This window comes from Hydra viridissima, unplaced genomic scaffold, assembly GCF_058129835.1.
Source record: "Hydra viridissima isolate aposymbiotic clone 2 unplaced genomic scaffold, HvirCarnegie_v1 scaffold_7, whole genome shotgun sequence".
In the NCBI taxonomy this organism is placed as follows: domain Eukaryota; kingdom Metazoa; phylum Cnidaria; class Hydrozoa; order Anthoathecata; family Hydridae; genus Hydra; species Hydra viridissima.
Genome location: NW_028324306.1, coordinates 13,265,386 through 13,290,332, shown reverse-complemented (window position 1 = coordinate 13,290,332; position 24,947 = coordinate 13,265,386). Strand labels below are relative to the sequence as shown.

The window sequence follows — 24,947 nt, the reverse complement described above, 5'->3', positions numbered from 1 at the left end:
AATCTAATAAAGCAAACACTCCGAAAAGTTCATCTACTTGTGTTTACACTATGAGATTGATGATTAAATTCATGCGTAGCTGGTAGAATATAAAATACATAACCACTTATGATCATAATTTAGTGTACACTGACGGTTTGTGTTAATTTTATAATTGCTGTGAATTATTAACAGTTGATGATAAAAAGAATTCAGTAGTGTTAAAGGTTGGGTCCATTAAAGAGCTTTTTTTTTTTTTAATGATATTGTTTTAAATACTAATGTTTGGTATGTGAACAGCACTTATTTTAAGTTTATTTTTAATCTCTTGACAAAGTTTTAATATTTTATGTTGCAATTCAGTTATACTTTTAAAAAAGTATAACTAATGTTTTAGTGATCATTATAAATCATTTTATTAGCATTGTAATTTTATATCAGATAATGAAATAAAAATTTCAATAGCTAATATGTTGTTTAAGTATTTTATGCAACTATGTTATTTAGATTTTATTTACAGATTTTACATTTCAATAAGCAATGAGTGAAGAAAACTTAAAGTTTGTATTTTCAGAAAAACCCTCTTTAGAGGATTTGTACGTTAGTATTTATTATTAGTAGTATTTTAATAAAAGACTCTGTTAAAATAGTGCTTTTAGTTACTAAAAATACTAAAATTATTTTCTTAGCAACTTAAATGTTTTTTTTTTTTTGTACATAGAAGGTGCATGATGGAGAGGTTTACTTCAGAAAGAGATTGGAATCAGTTTCATACACCTAGAAATATAATGCTTGCTTTGGTCATTTTTATCATATGTTGTTTATTGCTTAATCAATACTTTTTCACAGTTTTCTAAAAACATGTCATATCTAATGTTTTATACACTTTCAAATGTAAGAATATTTGCATGTTTTGTTTGCCAGGTTGGGGAAGTGGGTGAACTTGCAGAGTTATTGTAAGTATTCTTTAGTTTATTTTTCTTGATACTTTTATGTTCACTGTGTATTGTGTTTTGGATACATGTAAAGTTCATAGCAATTATATATTTGTCAAGGTTAAAGCAACTCCATTGCAGAAGGAGGTCATTTTAATAAATTTGCATTGTTTTTATTTCAAATTTTATATTGTAAAATTTAAGTTTAACAGTTTTTTTTATTATTATAAAGGACTTCTACCTCTAATGTAATTTTGCAAACAGTTTAACAAAAGTTCCTCAGTATAAAATAACCATTATCCATTAAATAATTTTTCTATGAAGCCCTAATTTAATAAGATTATGTTTCTCTTTTTTTGTTTTCTTTCAGTTTTAAAAGATTTTCTTGACAAAAATTGTTTTTAGTCAATGGAAAGGAGATGACAATCAATCTATAACCAGTAAGCTTTTAATATAGTTCTAGTTTAGTTATAGTGTAGTATATTAAATACTTTGGGATTTAGTATGCTAAAAGAAACTTAAATAGATCTTGAGATGCAAAAATAAATCAAAATAAAAGTTGTCTAATAAAAGGTATCTATTTTAAAAATTAGTTAAACAAACCCTAAAAGTCTTTCTGAAATTTCTTAAAAAGGTTTTAATTTTTTGAATGATTATTAATCATTAATGTAGAGATATCTAACCTTTTTTTCCTAGTGGGTAAAATTATAAATTTAAGTATAACCCCTGGTGACAAATATTTGACACATAAACATAAGCAGTAATTGTAAAAAGAAAAGTGTAAGGAACAAAAAACTAGTACAGAATAGTAAGCAATACATTTTTTTTACTTTTGGAACTGAAATAATGCTTTCTTTCCATTACAATATACTGCATCAACTTTTCTGTTTACATGTTTACACGTGTTGTACAAGGTTTGTGTAAACTTTCTTTAAACAAGAACAGATTCTTTTTTGCAATTGATTTTCATTTTCAGTTTCCTAATTGTTTTTGTACATGTAGCCTTTAAAGATCCAGAAATTCTCAATAGGTTGCAATTCTGGGACACTAGCTGGATTATTAACTTTTGTAACATGAATGTTTTTCTCATCCAGGTAATCGGTCACACTTTTTGGCATAATGCAAAGAGGCTAAGTCAGGCCAAAATGTATAATTATCATTCCTGTAATATTTGTTAATAAAAAGAATCGATCTTTTGATGATGCAATTTTTTTTATGCACTGTTTGGTTAATTACCAGTCATGCAAGAACAATAAATGATTGAGAGATTCCAAAGGGGAAGTGCTAATCCACAAAAAAAAAATTTTTCAAGTTTGCATTTGCCCTTATATTTTTGCATTTTTTGGCTCATCTGTGTAAAATTTAGCATTAGAGTTTTTTTCTGTATGTTTAAATGTAAAATACAGCTGATCATAAATGATAAATTCATGGTTTTTGAATTTAAAACAAATTCTTCCACAAATTCTTCTTGTATTTGCTCTAACTGTTAATTAGTGTGAACATGTATTTTCTTTAAATAACAAACTTGTTATGTTCTTTTTATCTTTTTAAGATGTAGGAATGATCACACATGGATTTATGTGCAAATTTGTTTTGTGAAGTCCCAGGTTGGTTGTTCAAGAGACCATTTAGACAATTGGCATTCCTAAATAGTCATAATTTTAGGTTTTCTACCTGATCCAGATTTACAAGACCTTGGTTCTTTGTTCTTCCACTTTGTCACATTACATTGGATGGTTCTTTTGGGGGTGATTAAAGGCAAAAAAATGCTCTATGATTTTCTTATTTTTAGTGTTGTGGCTGTAAAATTGTTCAATTAAGGTAGTTAGCTTCATTTTGCAATAACATTTTTTTATCAATTAATGTAGCAAAGTAAAACATTCAGTGAAAGAAAATTACCACTTTATAGGCAAAACAGCAAAGAAAGTTAGGCTGGGTAATTACAAGTTTAATAATTTTTAACTGATCAAAGATTGCGCCAAATTTTTATCACTAGGGGTTATTTAAGGGCCAGCAAGTTTTCTTAAACATGTAGCTTTGATAAGTTCAAAATATAACAAGTATTTTTTTAGTATAAATTTTTTATTAAATATAGTACATACATGAAAATATTAGGTGGACCACAATTTGGCCCAATGGCTGCATTTAGTCATCTGAATTAAATGCTCATTAATAACTTAATTATTTTTCATAAAACAACGCTTTTTACTTTTTTAATTACAGTTGTAATCTGTTTGTTTTTAAGCTTTGACATCCCTTTTAGCGTATATATATCAAAAACTGTATACAAAGTAAATTAGTTAATACTTTATAATATAATTATTTGTGCTTTATTAAAAATTTATAAATTTGTAATAATAAAGATTGATAAAATATTTTTACCCTTTATTCTTTATAAGATCAAAAACTTTAAATGTTATTAATAAGATTGGCCGTTAAAAGAAAAGGAGCACTTGGAAGAAGAGCTCAGTGATGTATTATTGTATCTTATTCGATTAGCAGACATATGTGCTATTGATTTGTCAAAAGCTGCTGATTGTCTAGCAAGGATTTCTAATGATGAGACGAACGGTTAGTAGCATTGATCAAAAGTAAAGCCTTATTTAAAAATATTTTTTTGCTGTAATCACGTTTCTTTTAAATTTAGAACACGGAGGACATAACATGGATATCGTTTTAAATGTGAAGGGTTTTTCTACTCAACCTCACCTAGAAGATATGTATAAAGTTATTATTTTTTTGTGTTATATTGGGATGTTTTGTCTCTAACTATTCGTTCTTTTTTTTTTTTATGTCTGTGTAACTTATTACCCAGTTTTATTGCTCTCATTTTTTTCTTAGAAGGAAATGCTTAAGCTTCGGAAAAGAATATCAGTCTCCAAGAAACTTGTTATTTTCCATTGTGAGTAAGCAAACCGCTGTTAAATTTTTCAAATTTTCATTAATTACCTAATTATTCTATTAATTAGCTAATGATTTGATTTGTCTACCGATTATATTATCTGTTCTTATTTACCACAGGTTAGTGCAGTTGGAAGACTTTCGGAACTATTGTATGTGTTATTGTTATCTACTTAAAAATAAAAAATTCAGTGAAAATAGTTTCTTTTAAGTTTTTTTTTTTTTTTTTCTTTTTCTTTTTTTTAGTAAATTTACATCAGATGCTCAAATATCTAACCCAGGTATATTTTTTTTTGAAGATTAAGAGGTAAAAATTTCTTTCATAAGTTGGTTTGGTAATCAAAGGCTTCTTTTTTAGCTTGGCAATGCGATAAGCTTACTTTTGCTGAAAGAATAACAGCTGTTCTATTACACTTGGTTCGATTGGCTGAAAAATGCAGTGTTGATTTACCTAAGGCTGTATTGCGAAAGTATGACCTAAACATAAAAAAATACCCAGTCAACTTAGTAAAAGGTTCGAGTAAAAAACACACCGAGTATACGAACAGAAATAATGATTGTGCTTAGGGTCATTTTATTTTGTCAGTTTCAACCCATTTGTTAATAATGATTGATGGTATTTCTCTGAGCGTTTAGCTCATCACAAGATATTTTCAATGAATTGATTTATCAAGCTTCTATAAATTCTGAAGTTGAAGTTGTTGTTCGTCATAATTAAACTACTTCTAACGAGTTTATTGTAACGAACGAGAATTTCTTTTTTCGAAAATAATCAGCTCAACAGCACAGATAGCTGGAACTATATTTTTCGTCCTAAGGAAAAAAAAAATTTTAATGTTAAAAAATATCAAAGTTTGTAACGCAATATTCGTGTGAAACGTTTTTGTGTGAGTTTTTGTCTTAAGAAATTGAGTTTTTCTCTTAAGAGTTTTTGAAACATGAGTTTTTCTCTTAAGAAACTGTTGTAATTAGTGTTTTGTCATTGAATTTTTAATGAATTCATCAAAGATCACTAAGCTTCGGCTTGTAACTTTCTGAACTCATCAAAAAGGATCATAACTTTTTACCTCAGAAAAATCTTTTTTTTGTCTCAATCATAATGTAAACATAGCCTAACATAGTTTAGTTTTATAAGTTTAAGTTTTTAAAAATCTGTTTATCTTGCCCACTCTTCCTATATTAAATCCTTGGTGCGCCACTGTATGCAATATTATAATGAACGAGGAAATAATAATGGATAACGAGAAGACCCGAGGGGAGGGCCTGCCAGAAAAATAAAAGTTCGTTAAAGAATATTTTACGTCAAATGATCTGTTGAACTTATGAATTTACAAATTTACTAAATTTATTATTTTTTTATACAGTACCATTAAAATAAAATAACCAAATATTCTTAAATGACTGGTACCTTATGGAGTCTGATGAAAAATATTTAATGATATAAAATCTCTAAAATATATTCAGAGACAAATGTAATCAATATTATTAATGAAAGAGCTTTTTGATTTGAAGTTGTTTTAAAAAAGCGTTTTCAAGCAACTTTTAAACAGTTAATCACGATTTTCCCAGTCGTAATCTTGTTTTAAAAGAAGAAACAATACTTTAACTGAATTTTAGCGGCAGAAGAATAACTTTTTATTAAGTTGTTTTTTTATTATGTTTTTCATCCGATTTTCCTTTTCTAAATACTTGTTATCCAACGCTTAAATATAAATCATATATATATATATAAAGTGGCGAGCAAAGTAATAGGTGTGAATAATAAATTTCACTTAAATTGACATTTTACAGTATATTTTATAAAGTGACATCTAGGAACTGATTGCTACACAAACTATGCTTATTTTATTATAACAGAGAGCAGTATATTTCCAATTTCTTACAAGTTTATGTGGGGAATACCCTATTTATATATTTAACCTACAAATTTGGTGGAGCAAAATAATAGGTGTGTGTTTATTTTAACCTGTTTGCTGTAGGATTAAAAACATTTTATTATTTTTATTTGTTGTTGATATAAAGGTAAGGTCAATATTTATGCAACTTATATAAAATAATAACATATCATATTTGTATTGAATGAGAATTAGATATAAAATGGGACGAGGAAAACATTGCACAGCGATAGAAAGAAAACTTATTAGAAGTTTAAGAAAACAAGGAAATTTCAGTTACGATGGGATGTTCTCAAAATAAAGTTACAAATGCCTTAAAACCAGAAAAATCACGTGAGAATAGAGGAAGACCACGCAAAACGTTTGATACGATACGTTTTGTACGGATGATCACATTACAATTATTTCAAAAAAAGACCCATTCAAGCCAGCAACAAAAATTGAAAATGAAATTAATGAAAATATTAGTGTTTGGACAGTTAGAAGAAGGCTTTTAGAAAGTAAGTTGCCAGATCGAACTCCGAGGAAAGTACCATTACTTGGTAGAAAGAACACTATGAAAAGAAAAATCATATTGCTTGGCGGGGACCAGATATGACCAAAAAATGGCGTAATATTTTGTGGAGTGATGAAACTAAGATTAATTTATTTAATTCTGATGGAAAACAGTATGTAAGAAGACCATCAAAGCAAGAACTTTCACCTCGCTTCACTGCGAAAACAGTGAAACACGGCGGAGGAAATATAATGGTGGGGGTTGCTTTTCCTGGTACGGTGTGGGGCCACTTTTTTGGATCAAGATATTATGACCCAATATACATACGTAGACATACTAAATAATGTCATGTTGCCATTTGCCGAAGAAAATATGCCGATAATTTGGCATTTCCAACAGGACTGCGACCCAAAACATACATCCAAAACTGCGAAAGAGTGGTTTACGACCAATAATGTAAAAGTTTTAGAATGGCCACCTCAGTCACCGGATCTAAATCCTATTGAAAATTTATGGAGGCAGTTAAAACTTAAAATTTCTGGACAAAATCCAAAAAATAGAAATGAACTGTGGATGATGCTCCAGGAGGCTTGGTACAGCATTCCTGTAGAAGTTTGCAGAAAACTAGTGGATTCAATGCCGTCAAGATGCACGGAAGTATTAAAAAATAAAGGGTATGCAACAAAATATTAATAATTTGCAACCCTATTGACTTCCATCTTCATTTTTTATTTTACACCTATTATTTTGCTCGGTGTGGAATTTATTTTTTTAAAATTAAAATATATTATATATATTTAATAACTTAATTTTTATTAATTTCTGTTTATTTATGTAATAAAATAAAAGTTCTAATAAAAATTCAAATTTTTATTTTATTTCTTTAAAAGATATTCTCGTATTTGTTAATTTTTTGGTTCGCACCTATTATTTTGCTGGCCACTGTATATATATATGTGTGTGTGTGTGTGCGTGCGTGCGTGCGTGCGTGCGTGCGTGCGTGCGTGCGTGCGTGTGTGTGATTTATATTTAAGCGTTGGATAACAAGTATTTAGAAAAGGAAAATCGGATGAAAAACATAATAAAAAAACAACTTAATAAAACGTTATTCTTCTGCCGCTAAAATTCAGTTAAATATTGTTTCTTTTAAGACAGTTTTAGTCAATTTTTGAGACGATTCCATTGTTAACTAAGCTTGAATTCATAATCTCGATAGGTATTTTGATTCATAAAACCAATTCTCAGTTTGTACTTTTTTAGTATCGTGGTTCACAAGTTAAATCTTGACAAGTTAAAGCAAGATCCTCTTGAAAAGATAAGACTCTGTGTCTTCTTTAGCAAACAATCGATTTTGCTGTAGCAAAAATATTATTGATGCTAAAATTTTTGATTGACTCTGCTTCTCCTATAAATGTTGTCACTGAAATAGCGCCACTGAACATGGGCGCCGGCAGGCAGGGGTAAGTGGGGGCATTTGCCCTCCCCCCCTCTGGAAAAGCAAAATAACAAATTTTAATATTCACATAATTTCTTTTAACTGTTAAAAGATTTTATTTCGATATCTCATCAATTTGACTCATTTATAGTTTACTCACCGTAATGTAAATGACTACAGTTTAAATGAAATATTACTATCAAATGCAATAACTTCCACGATGGCGGAAGTTTTTTTATAAAGACATACTTTATATTTAAAAAAAAAGATGGTTGAATGAAAGTTAAAAAAAAAAGTGATAGAAATACATCATAGAAAAATAAAAAAGGAATAAATAGAAAAAAATAATAGATAAAGGAGAAGTATAGAAACCAAAAAGAAGAGAAGAAAAAAAAAGGAAAATAAAGGAAATAATAATAATAAAAAAAAAGAAATCAAATTACAATTACAAAGTTCTTACGCAAAGAAATAAACTTCGAATTAACGAAGAAAGAATTGGATGCAGTTATCAAATTTTTTAAATTATTTTTTAATGTGTCAGTTTCATTTACTTTTTATGCTGTTGTTTTTTTGTTTGTTGGCAAAATGTTTCTTGTTTGTATTGTATTTCTATTTATCTTTTTTCCAATTTACTGTGTTATATTCATTTTAGTAATACTATTACCTTGTGCTTTTTGCTAGCTAAATGTTAGTTATTACAATTATATACATGGCCGCCGAAGGGGGGGGGGGGGAGTGGGCGGGGAAGATTCCCGAGGCCCCGTGTGTGTACAAATAATTTTTTAAAATAATTTTTAAAAGATTTAAATAGTTTTGACTTTTAAAAGATTTAATAAGCTTTTATTTTTAATTTTCAATGATCAGAGCACGCTTCTTTTGGTCCTGGGTATGTTATTGATCATAATGAGGGCCCCTTAAGAAAACTTCCCCAGGGCCCAAAATTTCTCTCGGCTGTTATGATTGTATATATTTAATTTGATTAATTTGCATTAAACTGCTGCTTTGTTTTTTGGAATATGTTTAATTTGAGTTTAATAAATCATTTAACGTTTTTTAACTAATCATTATATTACTATATAATTTAGCATTATTAAGTATAATTTAGCATTAGCATTATGAGCGTTTGTCTGGGCTTTGCATGCTGAGCGTGCATCGTGAAATAATACGCTCCAGAAAATCTGAATTTATGGAACAAATTGTAAATAAGTTTGGCAGTGAACGCAGACGACTACAATTTCTATTTACTGAATAACAATGATTTAATTCTTATGTTGTTTTTTTTTTACATTTTCTTTAATTTTCTTTTGTCACTGGTCTAATAAAATGACTTGGTTAATTGATGCGTTTATGTAGTTTTTGAAATATCACTGTTGAATTTTATTTTGCCCCCCCCCCCCCCCTTGTAAAAAATCCTGCCGGCGCCCATGCCACTGAAATAAAATAATGATTTTGTTTAGATTTGGAGCTCTCCTTTTTTTGTTTCACTTATTTCTTTTTTAAAAGATGTACAAAATAGATATATTTAAAAATGAGGACGAAGCTGAAATATGTAAAATAATGCCTTAATTTTTCAAGAAAATTATCGCAAATTGGATTGTATCGTAAAGCTGCTCAAGTTCCCTTAGAGTTATATTTGATTTAATCTTATAAAAACTTAAGCTTATAAAAAAGTTTTATAGCAATTCCTTGGCAAATCTTAAGATTGCATTGCTAGAGGCTTAAAAGACTCCGCTGATAAAGGTAGAGACAGAAAAATCTAACCTAAGTTAATATGATCATTTGTTTTGGGTGCCTGCTTCTTAATCACTGTGAGTATAAAAAAAAAGAGAAATATTATAGTAAGTAATATTGGTTTATAAATCTTATAATAAATGCTTCTTTCTCTAATTTTATTATTGACATTAAAATTCTTGTATTATTCCCTAAAAATTGACTTGTCGCTATGTATTTATTAAATGATTTGCCGCAAACCGACTCATTTGTTTTAAGATGACTAAAAATTTTAAGGTTCTGTTAACAAAAAAAAATAAACGAGGGAAATTGCCATTAAATTCCTATGTTACCCTGGGACAACACTAACCCTAATATGGCTCTGCGCATGTGAACCCAAAATTTCTCTTTGAAAATTCCTTTTAAAGATTTCCATTTTAAATCTAGATTTCAAAATTAGTCTTAAGTTTTATAACAAGGCGTCTTTTTTTCCGCGCAAATCTTAGTTTTTTTTCCTTAAGTGCGTAGAACAAAAGAATTTAATAGTTTTGTATTGTATTTTTATATTTATCAAACAATAGTAAGAAAAGTTGACATTCCAATCGTAATGCTACAAAAATTTTCTACTAAGTTGCTAGCTTATGGATTAAGAGATGCGCAAAATTTTTAATATACATCAGAATAACAGTATATTAAAAGTGAAATAGAGAATAATAGCCAGATTAAGATTAGTTTGAAATTTTATCAGTTTTAAATTTTTATAGAAAAGACAATTTTTAAAGTGAAAGATTAAATTTATAAATTAACGTTTAATGAGTTCATTATAAAAATTCTTAATAACAATATTACCAAAACCTGCTGTTTTTTTTTTAATTTAGGCGATTTAACGGGATTGAAGAATTCTGCTTGCAACCCTAATTTTTATAACATAGTCATGTTTTCTTCATAACTGTTGATGTGCTTTTCAATGTCAGGCAAAGTTGCCGCAAAACCAAAGGTTTTTCCGGCAACTTTTTTTCACTTAGTCTGATTGTAAGGTTTTCTTTGGTGGCATTCAAACAAAAGGCTAAACTTTTGGTTTTTTAGATTATTAGACGAATTTAGTTCCTATATATTTAATGCTTTGTTTTGGTAACAGAGTTACCGAAGAACGTTATTAGAAGTTCGCTGCTTTGTTTCGAAAAATCTTATTCATTTGCGTTTTTTTCAAGTTAAAAGAAAGTTCTGGTAAAAACTCTTCCCATTCAAAAGTTGTAAAGACATTTTTAACATGAGACAAACATTGCAGATTTTGTTTGTTTAAATAGACAAAGTATTATCCTTCATCCGGTATCATCCAGCAATATAATCCGGTATCATGTAATATCAATTACCAGCTAATTTGTCCGTTAAATAATTTTCTGAGATATGATGTAAAATCCTTTAAAGGTTATTTTCTTAATAGAAGCCGGTGATACCCATCAACGAAGTAAGTATTAAAAAGACAAAAAAAAAAGCGAGCAGCTCCCAGGTTTATTTAAATTTCGCGAAACTGTGGCTTCGGCAAATATAAAAAAATACACACTGTTGACTTTCAGCGTCCTAAGAAAACAAATTCATATAGTTGAAGGGTTTTTTGAAAGATTTCTTACATTTTTTAAGGCTTTTGTTTATAAAGCGTATTTATTTACTGAAATCAAAGACTTCTCTTATTAAGCATCACTTTGATTAGTCTGAATAATCAATCGAGGTGTCAAACCGTTTAGTTGAGAGGCAAAGCTTGTAAAGAAATTCTCAAAGGTAAAATTGATTAATTTAACAAAATATGATTTAAAAATGGAGTTATCTTTCTCCTACTGAATTGTAATTCAAAAACTATTGCGTTTAGGTATCGACTTGTCGCTCTTTAAGTATCGACTTATTGCTTAAAGTTTTTAAACTACTTTTCATTCATAATTGTACAAAGCAAGGAAATAAACCAAAAGAGAAGTCTGTAGCCGAAGATTAACTTTTTAAAGTTAATTTTCGGTTACTGATTTCTGTAACCAAAAGAACTAATGGTTTTTTTTTTTTAAATCATGAAACATCTGATTTGATAAAATAAAATTTCTACATTAACAATTATAATGAATTTTTCGAAGTGGTTTTAGAATGACTTAATTGTTTAAAACACAAAGAAGTTTTATTGTGCTTACGCTACGTATAAACACTGGTAACGAGCGATAAATGTAAAGCTCCAAATATGGAACTTTCGTGGGCCATATCGTGCGTAAACCACTCTACAATAACTAATTTATTTAACATAAATAAAAATATGTATATATTCTGAAAACTGATTCAACCTGACATGCAGAATAAAGGTTATTATATCCACAGTAAGAGTATTTTTGAATAGAACATTTTACGACAAAACTAGGACTTTTTTTCACGTATATTGGTAACTTTCGCAGACGCTTGGTTCTTAGTTTATTTCTTTTTCAAACAATTCAGCTGAAAAAAACTGTTTTGTTTTTTTTTAACGCAATTATACAAAAGCAACACACATTTTTTGAACTCTTATTGTCTAGGAAATTTATTCCTGCTTTCTGTTCTTTCAATAACTGTTTCAAAACATGTTAACTTTCTGTTAAAACTTTCAAAAACTTTCAATTTTCCTCGAACTTTCAATGTTTTAAAACACCTTACTTCAACGATGGGCAACTTACGTCTACGTTAAGTACTGCTCCCATTGAAATTTTTAAATCTATTTTTTTTTTATTGCTTTAGAACCTTTTTCACTAAATGTTGACTATTTCATTATATTCGTTATTATTATTTTTTTTTTTAAGTTTTTTTTGTCTTTATAAAAATTAAAAAAAAAAAAACTTTAAATGTAATTCCCAACAACTTGGCAAACGCACGTGCGCAGTACATGCACTTTGACCTTTTTTATCAAAAGTTTTAAAAATTTTATTCATCAAATATGTTTTTTTGGGAGTGAGGCAAAAACTACACAGCTACGTCCAGAATGTTGCAAAAATTTATTTAAAAAAGTTTGAAAACTTAAAAAAAAAAAAAAAATATGTTTCGTGTTGAGACCAAGTTTTTGGTAAAACCTCGTTACTTTTCAAACTTATGTTGAGACACCTTTATAGCACTGGTTACTACTTTAAAACAACCAGGGTTTAAAAAAAAACACAAATTTAGGAAAAGTCAGAAAGTTGCAGAAAAATTTCGCTTAATTTGCAATCAAACTTTTGGATACAAAAAAAAAAATTATTGTAAACGAGCTGCGTTTATCTATTCGCATGAATACTTCATGCGAATAGATAAACTACAAATTTTATTCAAATACTTCTCGATAAACAATATTCTCAGTTTTTTTTTCGCATTTTCAGGCAATTGAATTTTTAAAGAATTCATTGATTTTGCCCTCGACAACGCCACACATAATTGTACATGCGCAAAAACAGGCGTGTCCATGTTTTTGAGCAAAAATTCTAAATGTTACTACAGGGTGTCACAGTCAGACACGTCTACTTTATTAAATAGATATTTATCACAGATTTAAGCAACATTTGCTATTGATTTTTAGAGTCTAACAACCTAAACTAAATTAAAGTGGAAAAATCCATACGATTTCTGATTTGTTATTTTTTGTCTTTTTAATTTAAAGCTTTCTTATACTCGTAAAAAAAAATTCGAATGTCATTAAAAGTTAAACTTTTTATCATTTGTGGCTCTTGTTTTGTAGCTTCATTACTTAAGAAGATAATAATAGTAGGTGTTGGCAGCGAATAAAACACTCGGAGCTTCTTTTATTATGGTAGTTGTCTTAATCGATTGAGACAACAACCATGATTAATTTATTTAGTCTTGAAATGGTGCAGTCATATTTAACAGTGATTCAGTCATGTTTACCCATAAGAAATCTTTAACACTGCAATATCTCTGCAAACACCTAAACAACATTTTTACAATTTACTCGCTTGATGTACCCGGCTCAGATCTAACTTTAGGCTTCACAAATTTGAGGGAAATTTATTGTGAACCCAACAAGTCTGGATTTGTAATCAGTTCTATAAGTTTCACTTTTTAAGCTGGGGAAAAAACCAAAAAAAAAAATGTTTGCTTGATTGTTTTGAAAAAACAAACGTCAGAGAAGTCCACAACAGTTTTGTAACTCACAGAAGAATTTAATGTAAAACTAAATAAGAGAGAGTTTATCAACTGTGAACAAGCGTAAATGCGAGGTTAAACGCGAACAGGAAAAATGTGCGCACCTATACCAGTGCGTCGCAAATTATTACACAATCTAATGCAACTGTGAATTAGTGCAAGTGTGAACTTGATGCATAGATTAAACGTAAGTTGTATTAGAGCAAACAAAACGTTTGTTTACACTTACGCCTAGGAACAAAAGTGAACATAAAAAATAAACATTAAATTTGTAAAAAGTTATGATCCATTAAAAAATTGTTCACAAATAAACTAATTAAATGAATAAGGCTACATCTTCACGAAACAATTTCTCTCTAAATATAAGTAAATATTTACATTTAGCCAAAGTAACTTAAATTTCTTTCTCCCCTTATTATCCGCCTTTAAAAGTCAAATTTAATTCACGTCATTTTTAATTCCCCATGTAATTTAATTCTCCATTATCGAAGTTTTTATTTTTATTTTATTTTTATTCGATAGTGCCAGCTCAATGAATTTTGAAATTTACTATAGATTTTATGTAACGTTATTTTATCGTTTTATGATTCTCCAATTTATTGAAGTTAATGAATCATGAATAGTGCTATTTGTTTGATTCAGAGACCGGTAAATTATTAATTACAGCTGCCTGAATATTAACAAATGTTTATAGACAGCGATGCAAAAGAAAGTAGTTATTAACTTGAACGTGCAAAAGTTTATTGCCCCTTTTCTTTTAACTAAAGAAACATTTTCATGTATTTCAATAGCTGTGCTTGGAAATTTCACTGAAACTGTCAAAAAGGAAAGACAGAAATCTTGATTGCTTTTGTCTTGCAAGTTGTAAAGGTATGTCATTCGTTTTTATTATTCGAGGAAATTTTTAACCAAAACAAAGACAAATATGTTAAATAATGTTAAATAAATCCATTTTTTGTTTATTTGTGTTGCTTTCATGTTATTTGCAATAAGTTAGGTTCGTTTAAACAATTTAATTAATTAATAACTTTGTCTGCAGAACTTAAATCGTTTAAAAATAAAAGCAGTACCTGGCATAAGTGGCAAAAAATTTGTTTAATTTTTGGGTGGTAGAACCTTTAACTGATGCCATAAGAGAGGAGAGGATTTATGCAAGGCAACAGCTGTTAACGACGGAACAAGAAAGGGTCAGGAATAAACCTACTTACTGGCATTTATTGTGAACTCACTAAAGCCATGTTTATAGTGAGTCCACAATAAATGCCAGTAAGGTATTTAAAATGTAAAATATACAGAAAGAAAAACTGCACTGGAACGGACCCAGTGAGTTCTTCTCTCTGTATAAGTGAGTTCTTCTCTCTAATATCTGTATATATATCTTATTTCACACTTTTATAAAGATTTTTGTCTGTCCTCTTTTATTGGATTCTTTCATTTTCTTCATGGACGATAAAAATAAATTTTGACTTCGAACAAAGTAAAGAAAAACATCACAGAAAAAATAAGTATCAACACAGAGGTTCAAGAATTCAAGATAGGACCGCCAGAAGGCAGATCTATTGAAGAATTTAAAACTTTTATCAAAAAGAAATTTTGAAATCTTTACTTACTTGAAGAAGTCATAATATTTTTTATTTTTTCAGAAGATTTAATAGACAATTAAAGTAAAACAAATCTAGAAAGAAAAATGAAAATAAAAAAAAACTTGCATTATATAATGGGTATTATATTGGGTGTAAACTTACATATAATTTTACTTAGTCACAAACTATTCTTACTTCAAAACATAACTTTCCATTCATAGTAGAAAGAAAAATAAACAAAGCTGCGAAATAACAAAAAACTGCTACAAGAGGTAAATCAAAAGTGCCAGTAGGCATTAGAAGTCCTTAGACGTCCGGTGGACGTCTAAGGACGTTTAAGACGTCCGTGGATGTCCACTGGACGTCTAAGGACGTCCAGTGCCTACTGGGATGCTGTTAGAAACGACGATTTTTATTGAATTGTAATTTATTTTAAATTCTTACGCTCAATTTAGATATAATTTTTATAAGCATTTATTGGGCATTAGAATTATTTTGATCTTTTTATCAATTTATGGATATGGGTCTTTGATTTAAGTGTTTAGCGCTGCAAGAACGGACCATAAAATCGTTTCTCCTATTCCACGACGTTTGCCATAAAAGATTATCTATACCTTCCTTTCTTTTTATCAATCTCCTTTTCACTAGTTAAGCATTTATATAACTGTACTGACATACTTATAAAGCTCTTCTTGATTGCAAAAAAATTTCCAGGTGAGAAAAACTAACTTGCAGAACTTTTGTTATAGAATCACATGAATCAAATGATGTTACGCTCAAATCAACAAATAACTTTGTAATATTTGACAACAATTTTGCAATATTTGACAACAATTCAAAGTTGGTTATTTCTTAATAGTTTCTTAATGAATTAAATTTCGCTCAATTAGTAAAAAGTGTTTTCCGAAACAAATTTCCATGAGATTTGCTAGTTAGGGTAAAACACCCAGTGTTCTCCAATATTTCGACCTAGTCCCATGTTAGAATTATTTTCTCACTCGTTTTTTGAAAATCATTATCGATCTCGAAGCATTATCGTACAGAGAAAAGATTACTAGATAAAAGAACAGATAGGTAGTTAGACTTTTGTTAATTTTAAGATGTTCTTACCAGAATCAGAAGTGTATTGCACAACTGGCTTTTTTTTTTTAGCCTTATTCTTAGGTTTAGCTGATGACAGCTTCCTCTTTGTCACCACGTGGTTGGTCTGCAAAATTTTCTTTTGAAACATACTAATTAGGATTGGCGAGGCGGAAAACGACCACAGTCCAGCCACTCTTCATGGAGCCAAATAGGCCCACGTCGATTGGCTGCATGAAACGAGTGTTATTAGGTGGAATAAGAATTAAAATTTTTTGTAAATCTGCTAGCTTCTTCACTAAATGAAATTGTCTCCAATTGTCTCTTTCTTGTTTATTGATCCAAACAATAACTGGTCTTTGAGTATTACTATCTGTCAGCCACTGGTCAAAAGCATAAATATTCATAGAGAACTTCGTGATTTATATAATCCTTAGCAGATTTACTAACAGCGACTAAATTTGGAGGTAATGGCTGGTATACAGTCGTGAGGATTCTCTGGTTAGCATATGTAATAAGAGGGGGAGGAAGAGATCCGTAAGCAACAAAATTTGCTGTAATAAAGGTGCAAAGAAAATTGTAAAGAAAAACTCATAGGCTAAGTTATCATGCTATAAGATATGTAAAGTTAAAAGCAATTTATATTGCTGTATTATAAATAATAAAACCATTAAAGAAATAATAGAAAGATAAGCAATAAATTTACAAATTTACATACCAAAAACTGTAATTCTTTCTTTGTCTTTAGCTGCAGTGGTATGAGGAACATTTTTTGATCTTTTTTCAGCCAAAAATTTTCCAGTTTTGGGTGAAAATTGAAACCCAGACTCATCGAAGTTAAAATCGCGCTTGGGTTCATATAGGATATCTAGATAGTATTTCTTCGCCAAGTAGTTTCTAATGTCCGCGAACCACTGTTTATTTACTTGTTGTGACACATTACCATTTATCTCCAGGTTTTAACGATACTGATCTACCAAATTGATAAGGTCTATCCCTGTTTATTTTCCCCATCAAACGTTCATCTGACAATAAACAAGACACAAGTGACATGATGGTGTCTTAGGTGACAGGATGAGCTCTCCTTTGTGCATTGATTATAGTTAACAAACACTTGCTCCTCAGCTTCGTTCAAAAAAGTGCAGGATCTATTTTTTTTACCATTGGGGTTTTTCTGTAAATCTTGTCTCTCAAGGTTGTTCAAGGAGTGTCATAATGCTTTGATGCACCAGTTGCGATTCTTCAACCGCTAAAAAATACTAAAGAATCTAGCTTCCTAGGTAGTAAGAACTGTTAGCAAAGTTTATTAGATAATGAAAGGTTAATAGATAGTGATATTCTGTAAAGGCAAATATAATTTAAGCTTACCTCTTTACATCCTCAACAACCTCCGCTATATGTTCTTCAGTATCTTTAGTAGCCATTCTAGATGTGCTACAACTTTTTTCATTCATCTTTAATTTGATTATCTAAATAAAGTATTTGAAATATAAATAATAGTAGCAAGTTTAAATTTAGTAGCCCGGTACCAAGTATTAAATGTAAAATTGGTTTTAAAATTATTTAAAACCTTTGAAGAAAGTCTGAAAATAGAAAACAAAAATGCATAATATTATTAATCAGCGACTACTATTTAATGATTTAATTTTAAAATATATCAGAAATATTCAATTATATGCATTATTTTTAAAACAAAAAAAACGGTATTGTATAATGATTTATTAAAAATTAAAATGGCAACAATCAACGGTGGCGATTACTAACAAGTAGGTGTGGCGAAGACTGGTAAAGATTTAACTGTTTATTAAGTGGCTATTTTTAAATAAAATTGAGCTATACACGTATTGACTTATGTGTCATAGTTTATATTTTATGATAAGGACAAAAAAAGCCAATTTTTTAAAAAAAATCTATTGATGGCGATTACTAGCAAAGGGGTTATATTGCTTCCCGTATTCGCCACCACCACCCGACACCCACCCTTTAAAATTCATCCACTAACTCTATGTTTATAAGATATTCCTGCATCCTAATAACACCCTAAAAAAGAAAAAAACTAAATTATGTTGTAAACAAAATGTTTTTTTGAGTGATTATCCAAAAACTTTTCTAAAATTTGCCATTAAGCAATAAGGATTTTTTAGGACAATTTTTTTAAAAAAAGTTCGGTGCCTTTACTGTTAAAGTTACAATAGTCAAATTTTCGTCAGTTGTAAAGAGAACGTCAAAGTTGTTTTTAGATACGATTTTAAAACTTTCCAGCAATTAGTTTTTGCTCTGCATGTTTTTTTAGTGACCAAATGGCGAAGAATAGGTCACATGGCGAACACTAGGTGTTTTATCCTATACATTTAGAGACATAAGTATCCGAACAAAAAAGTTTATTGTGAAAAATAAACTTTGGCGAGTTATTGATGAAAAATTTTTTGATTGTTTTAAGAGCAAATTTAGTCAAGATTTCAGAGAACTAATCTATGTAAAAAAAATAATTATCCGAACAGGAACAAAGTTTTCCAAGTGATAATTAAAAAAAAAAAGGATTTTTAAGCAATATTTCAAGACATTTTGTTATCAAATAATGAGTAACTGCTAATAATTGATTGATGTTTTTCAAAGCTGTTTGATTTGTCAATGACATCACCAAGAATGGGAGTTAAAACTAGAGTTGTTAACCAGAATGTTTCGTACAATATCGGAAAAATAAAATTCTTGCAGAAGGATATTGAGAATCAGGAATTTTTTTTTTTTTCGTACCAAATTTTACGAAACAAAAAAAAACGTCGATGTTCATTTCGCAAATGCTACTTACGAAATGTCGCCTTTCGCAAGTTGAATTGCGAAATAAAACTATTTTGCTACATACGAAAGTAGCGCTTACGGAAGCCGCACTTGCGGAACGAGCTCTTTCGCTAAACGACGTTTTGAAGTCTATAACAACATTTTGTTGGTCAAACGGATATAATTGTAAAAAATAAAATTTTTATATACCAAAATGTTTATAAAAAAATTTTATTTTCAGTATTGCAACATATGAACATTTTAAGGTTTTATTTTTTGAAATAATAATAAAAAACCAAACTTCTATCGAAACGAAACTCTTTCGCACCGCAACTTACGAAACGGTTCTTAACAGAAAAACACTTACGAAACGCGGCCTAACGCAGCTAAAATTAAAAATTTTTAGCTGCGTTAGGCCCCCTTATATTCTGTTTTAGTACCCCCACCCCATCCTAACTTTCTTAATCTTTCTAGGTCACTGTATGTATATATATATGTGTGTATATATATATACACACACATATATATACACATATGTGTGTGTATATATATATACATATATATATATATATATATATATATATATATATATATATATATATATATATATATATATATATATATACATATATATATATATATATATATATATATATATATATATATATATATATATCATTTAACAACATTATTTAAATAATAAATAATAATATTTTTGTGTATAACAGTTTAATTAATTCTTTCGAGTCATTCCGTAAGCGCACATTCTGAAACGCTCCTTCCGTAAGGAACTGTTTCGCAAGTATTCTTTCGAAATGATTTGTTTCGCAAGTTTCTTTTCGTAAAGAGTTATTACGGAATAATTATTATTTATTTTTTTCGTATAACGCATTACGGAAGGTGAATTTGCGCAAGAACAAATTCCGCAATAGCAACTTGAAATACGGAATATAAAAATGCGAAATTTTCGTTAGTTTTTGTTTAAGGCGAACAACCCTAGTTAAAACTAAGAAAAGGTCGCAAGCTCAGTGCAGCTTAGTTATTGAGCAAGGTAAAGCCTTCAAAATGATAGAAGAAGCGACTGGAATGGCATTAGGAACCATCAACGACTTGATTAAAAAGTAAAAACGTATATGTGAAAATATATATAAGGTGAAAAATCAGCCAAGATAAGGAGCTAATCACAAAATTACACCTAAAATTGATCGACAAATTGTCGAAATGGTGCAGGAAAATATTACTTATAAACACCAAAATATTTACAAGCACCAAAAGCGTTAAAAAAAGTTCTTTTTTTTCCCTTCAACTCGAAAACTGCGCACAAATCACCATGATTTAAGGATTAAACCTTTTAAGAAAAAACCACATAAAGAAACAAATGATGAGGTTTCTAATTATAAATGTGTCAAATTCAGAATCTTTAAAAATTTTAGAAGTTCTTGTTAACCAAATGAATCTTTTCTCTTCGTTTTCGAGATCAAAATTTTCTCCAAGTATATAATTTTCGTGACTTTTTTTTGAGCAAGATCTTCAGCTCGTTTTTCTTCTTGAGACATCGTGCGCCAGCTTTTTGATTCAAAATGCCTACAGGTGTTCAATTGGATAGAGATCTGGACATTGGACCGGCTATTCAAGTAACTCAATCTGCTCTTGGATCAAAAACTCTTTTGCTATCTTTGACATGTGCTTAGGGTTGTTGTTAAGTTTGAATGTTTCGTTAAGTTTTGAGCAAATAAAAATTATTTACATAGTTTTTTTTGGATCAATTGGAGCCTTCTGGATCAATTTATTATCTGAAATCTTTATTAAATCTGCTTTCAGAATAATCATAAAAGGTTTCATCAAAAACATTTTTTTTTCTGAAATAACTTGCCAAAGTTTATTTTTCACATTCATTTTTCTGTTCAGATGTGAAAATCATTCAAGTTTCATTCTGTTTGTATCTAGATTGTGATATTATGATTTATTATTTATTAAGTCGTTCTGGCGCATCTCTAATTATTGTTACTTTTGATTTGTTTTCATAACTGTGTATAATAAAATTTGTATGATTATTGATAAAATCTTAACTAATTATAAAAACGTCTGTAGAAAATACTTCACATTTCTTAGGGAACTAATATGAACTTTATGAAACTAAAAATATACTCCCATGTTCTTTAAGTAAGCAATATAATTCCTTTTAAAATCCTCAAAATTAAAAAAAAAAACTAAATATTATACAAAGCCAAAGTTACTCGTGCCAAGATCTAATTTTAGAATATGGTGAGATTTTAATTGACAAATTAGCATCTTCTGGTCTGAAATTATACAGAAAGAACAAAATAATAATGATAATAATAATAAAAAAAAAAACGGTTAAGATTTTTTTCCAACTGTAATACAAAAGAAAAGAACAATATCTAAAGCAGTTTTTAAATCATTTCAAAAATTCACTTTTAATTTTTTTTTGACATTTTCACTGCTCTAGCTAAAGTAAAATTAAAGAGTTAGTTAAATTCTTTCATTAAGAGTTATTTAAATCATTTAGAGACAAACGTAACGTAATCAACATTAATAATTATCTATTAATGATATAGCTTTTTAATCAGAAATCGTTCAAAAATAGCGTTTTAAAAGGTTGTTAAAACGATTTACCACAACAACTTTAACAGTGAAAATCTCGTTTTAAAAGTAGAAGCGATATTTTAACTGAACTTTAACGGTAGAAGGAGAATCGAGGAAAAACCTTAAATTGAATTGGAAAGAGGCTTTGCGCTTGTAAGTTTAATTGCTATTTTCTTTTATAGTTTATGCAAGTACCAACGGTTTTTGCTAAGAATTGTTCCAGTATCTGCTAAGAAATATAAATAAGATTTGTAAGCGAGTATTAGAAGATTTGCCCCTCACCTTTTTCTATTACGCATCTTCTTATCGCAAACAAGGCGTATAATCTCTTCAATTTAATTTAGAAAGGCGAACTTAATCAGGACTTTCAATTTTTACAACATCAGACCGCATCAATCTTGGTTTTAATATTTACTTTGAGCTTGAGTTCAAGGAAATATTCTCAACACCTCATTGCATTAAAAAAGGCTGGAATAATTTTAAACCGGTTTTAAGGTTTTTCGAGAAAAACTTTTTTACGGCAGTCCGTCTTTGCAAAGCCGTAAAAAGTTGCGGGATTTATTTACAACCATTAATAATAGGTCAGGAAAAGAATTTTAAAATCTAAATAAGTCGTAAAAAGAATTAATATTTTTTTTTTTAAAGATAAATGTAACGTAGTTGACATTTGTAATCATTAATTAAGGTGATTCAAAACCGGCATTGTAAACAGAAATCGATGTAAGCTAAAGAAATGGCATATTAATCATCAAATCAGTGTTCGTCACGAAAAAATATTTTCAATAGATATCTTGATTATTTCAAAGGTAGGAGGATGCTTTTAGAGTTAACTTGTTTCGAAAGAAAAATTAAATTGTACTGGAAAGAGGAAGATTTTACTTCGTAAGTCTAAGCGCAATATTTTTCGTTACAATAAAAATTATCCTAGCTTTTTTTCAGAGAACTGTTCAAGCAAACTCCACAGAAAACTGACGTCATATTATTAAATACCTGTTTAACACGGGAGCTGCTATTTTAATTTTTTTCTTTTTAAACAAAGTTTCTAAATTACGGGTTAATAGTATTGAGCTGCTAGGTTTTTTTTGACTTTTGGTTGCATAGGCTCCTTTAGGGTTTAACATGCCAATTAAATGTCAAAAGAAAAATATCGAAATGACTTGTCTCCTAAAAGCAACACAAAACAAAAATGTAAACGAATGAGTGTATGTCCTGTAAAACTTTAAGCATAAAATACTTACATACCATAAAACAGTAAAATTTAAATTTTAGCTTTGAAAAAAAGTTAGCTCTTAATTCACCAATTCCTACACCTTGGCGATGGTATTTCAAAAAAGTGTACTCTTCATTCTCCACACTCCCCATCCCTTCCCTCCCCACATTCATCCATGCCCGGAAATTTATCGAACATTACCTCGTTGTTAAAGATCTGGGGCCTGAGTTATAAACCAAGTTACATATGTAATTGACATATGTTCGTGAGTCACAAAGAAATGGACGTAGTTTACGAATCCGTACGTTATAATAAATATTGCTATTCGTGGACATTAGTCCGTACATTGACAGTTTTTACGCATGGAAAAAACGTTACTACGAATGTTTGTTCGTAGATGGCTGCGGTGAACAAATTAACCAAATCAAAACAAAACCTTTTGGAAACTAGGCAATTTTTTGTGCTGGTCAGATTTTTCAGTTTCAAGGCAAAAAACAGGTGAAATTCTTTATAATTTTTTTTTAACTTACGCAATTTACTAAGATTTTAAGTATGTGATTTAAACTTACATTGTATAGCGTGTCTAATTAACATACTACATATTAGCTGTTTACAAAATTTAACCTAAAGGCAGGCAACTCAAAATATCATTTTAGTAGTATAGAATTACGATACTGAGCATTTTAAGTGTGACCACTTTGCAATGTAGATTTAAATTACCTTTTTGGAAACATTTGTAATTATTAATTTAGAGATAAATGCTTATTGCTTAATAGCAGCACCATGGTATTTTAAGTAAAAAAAAAACAACTAAATAACAATGTATTTATGAGTTGTGTTTTTTTAAAATGTTTTAGTAAGGTTTTGTGAAAAGTTATACTTGTGTTTTTAGATGAATTTTAAATGCTTTTATGGAGGTTTACCTCATCATGCTCCAATAAAATTTCCAGTCCATACTTCAGAAATTTCAGGTGATAGTGATTTGTATACAGACTCTGATGAAGATTTATATCCAGAAATTGTAGATAGCAGGGATTTATATACTGATACTGATGAAGAGTTTATTTCAACTTATCCAGAAGAAGAAGTTTGGGATTATCAATTTGATAACAATGAAAGCATTAAAAAAAGCTTAAAAGTTCCTCTCAATTGTTAAAAAAAAAAAATGATTTTTAGCTAACTCAACATTAAAAATATGACCAAAAAAACCACTGAAGCCATGTTTCTTAGTGACCAACTGTTTCAAAATTGTTGTTGATGAATCAGCAACATATATAAAGATAAAGATGCTATTTAAAAGGATCCTAATAAACCACTTCAGCTTAATAAAAACAAACTTGAGCAATTTATTGGATTTGTATATGATATGATTATTGCTTAAATGCCATCAACAAGAATGTATCGGAGAACTTAGATATACTTTGAAAAAATTGGGAAAGTTATGACTGTTAACCAATTTGAACAATTATTTTTTTGATTGCAATAGTAGGAATAAACTTAACAAAGAATATAGATTGTATACAATGTGGGACCTATTATTAAAATGCTGGAGCACTCCTTTTCAAAATTGAGATGTTATGCATTAACAAACAGATTGTTTCTTATAAAGGTAAATCATATATAAAACAGTAGAATTCAATGAAACCCAAAAAATTGGGAACTTAAGATATGTGTTTTATTAGGAATTAAAGATGTTGTGCACAGATTTGAAATTGATACCAGTCCCATTGATGTGCGTCCTGGGCAAGCTGATTTAAAAGCATCAGGAAACATTGTGATGTATTTATTAGTAAATGTCCTAAGGCAAAAATGGCATAAGTTATAGTTCAATCTGGTATACTAGTGTATAATTAGTCAAAACACAAAACTATCACAAAACACAGGCAATCACAAGTGTTGGAACTGTACATTCTAGCCAACTAAAAATTATAAAACTACTGACAGATAAAAAAAACTGTGCTAAAAAAAGGGTGAGGATCTTGTACTTTTTGTTGATCACAAATACTGGTTATGTGTTGATCATATACTGTTGTGATATGAAATAAATTAATGCTTTTAAAAAAAGAGATTAATTGAGATCATTCAAGTAAAAAGGAGCAACTGATAAAATGAAAGCTGGTAAAACATTGGGGGACAGCAAATGAGGTTGTTCATCTAAAACAGTTAAAAGTCTCCTTGGTGCAAAGAAAAAAAGGCTAAGG

The 24,947-nt window shown here is 29.2% G+C and overlaps 2 protein-coding genes and 1 pseudogene across 17 annotated transcripts in view; 2 read left to right on the top strand and 1 right to left on the bottom strand.

Moving 5' to 3' along the window:
- Nucleotides 1-412: 412 nt before the first annotated feature.
- LOC149886191 (dCTP pyrophosphatase 1-like) lies at nt 413-4,892 on the top strand. Of its 5 annotated transcripts, none has more exons than XR_016454074.1 (10): nt 413-575; nt 701-779; nt 904-935; nt 1,320-1,354; nt 3,342-3,485; nt 3,562-3,634; nt 3,756-3,820; nt 3,936-3,967; nt 4,062-4,096; nt 4,174-4,892. XR_016454074.1 is itself a non-coding variant. In XM_090092873.1 (10 exons), exons 1-10 carry the CDS (start codon nt 520-522, stop codon nt 4,380-4,382), a joined length of 756 nt encoding a protein of 251 aa, XP_089948999.1. In that variant the 5' UTR covers nt 415-519; the 3' UTR covers nt 4,383-4,892. The 5 variants fall into 5 exon arrangements, 4 of the variants coding, with proteins under 4 accessions (XP_089948999.1, XP_089949000.1, XP_089949002.1 ...); XM_090092873.1 differs by having other exon boundaries at nt 415-575; nt 3,756-3,816; XM_090092874.1 differs by having other exon boundaries at nt 452-579; nt 3,756-3,816.
- A 6,056-nt stretch (nt 4,893-10,948) lies between these two features.
- LOC145183935 (Na(+)/citrate cotransporter-like) overlaps nt 10,949-24,947 on the top strand; it is a 28,597-nt gene continuing 14,598 nt past the window's right edge. For 2 of the 11 annotated variants that reach the window (XM_090092864.1, XM_090092854.1), the window contains exons 1-2: nt 10,949-11,130; nt 14,280-14,358. The gene's annotated coding sequence lies outside the window, so the exon portion shown is untranslated. Of the gene's footprint in view, nt 11,131-14,124; nt 14,359-21,666; nt 21,690-22,291; nt 22,419-23,082; nt 23,245-24,332; nt 24,356-24,947 lie in introns of those variants that run through there. The other 9 variants (XM_090092865.1, XM_090092855.1, XM_090092868.1 and 6 more) reach the window with 7 other exon arrangements.
- LOC149886190 (uncharacterized) lies at nt 16,123-24,546 on the bottom strand (annotated as a pseudogene). The gene is made up of 5 exons (XR_016454073.1): nt 24,466-24,546; nt 23,670-23,816; nt 17,520-17,620; nt 16,870-17,400; nt 16,123-16,705 (listed from the first exon to the last, which is right to left on the bottom strand). The product of XR_016454073.1 is annotated as an uncharacterized LOC149886190 (transcript).

Coding starts and splice junctions, on each gene's coding strand:
- LOC149886191 (XM_090092873.1), top strand. CDS start 520: ATGAGTGAAGAAAACTTAAAGTTTGTATTTTCAGAAAAACCCTCTTTA. Junction 780..903: donor GAAATATAATGCTTGCTTTG/GTCATTTTTATC, acceptor TTTGTTTGCCAG/GTTGGGGAAGTGGGTGAACT. Junction 3,817..3,935: donor GAAACTTGTTATTTTCCATT/GTGAGTAAGCAA, acceptor TATTTACCACAG/GTTAGTGCAGTTGGAAGACT.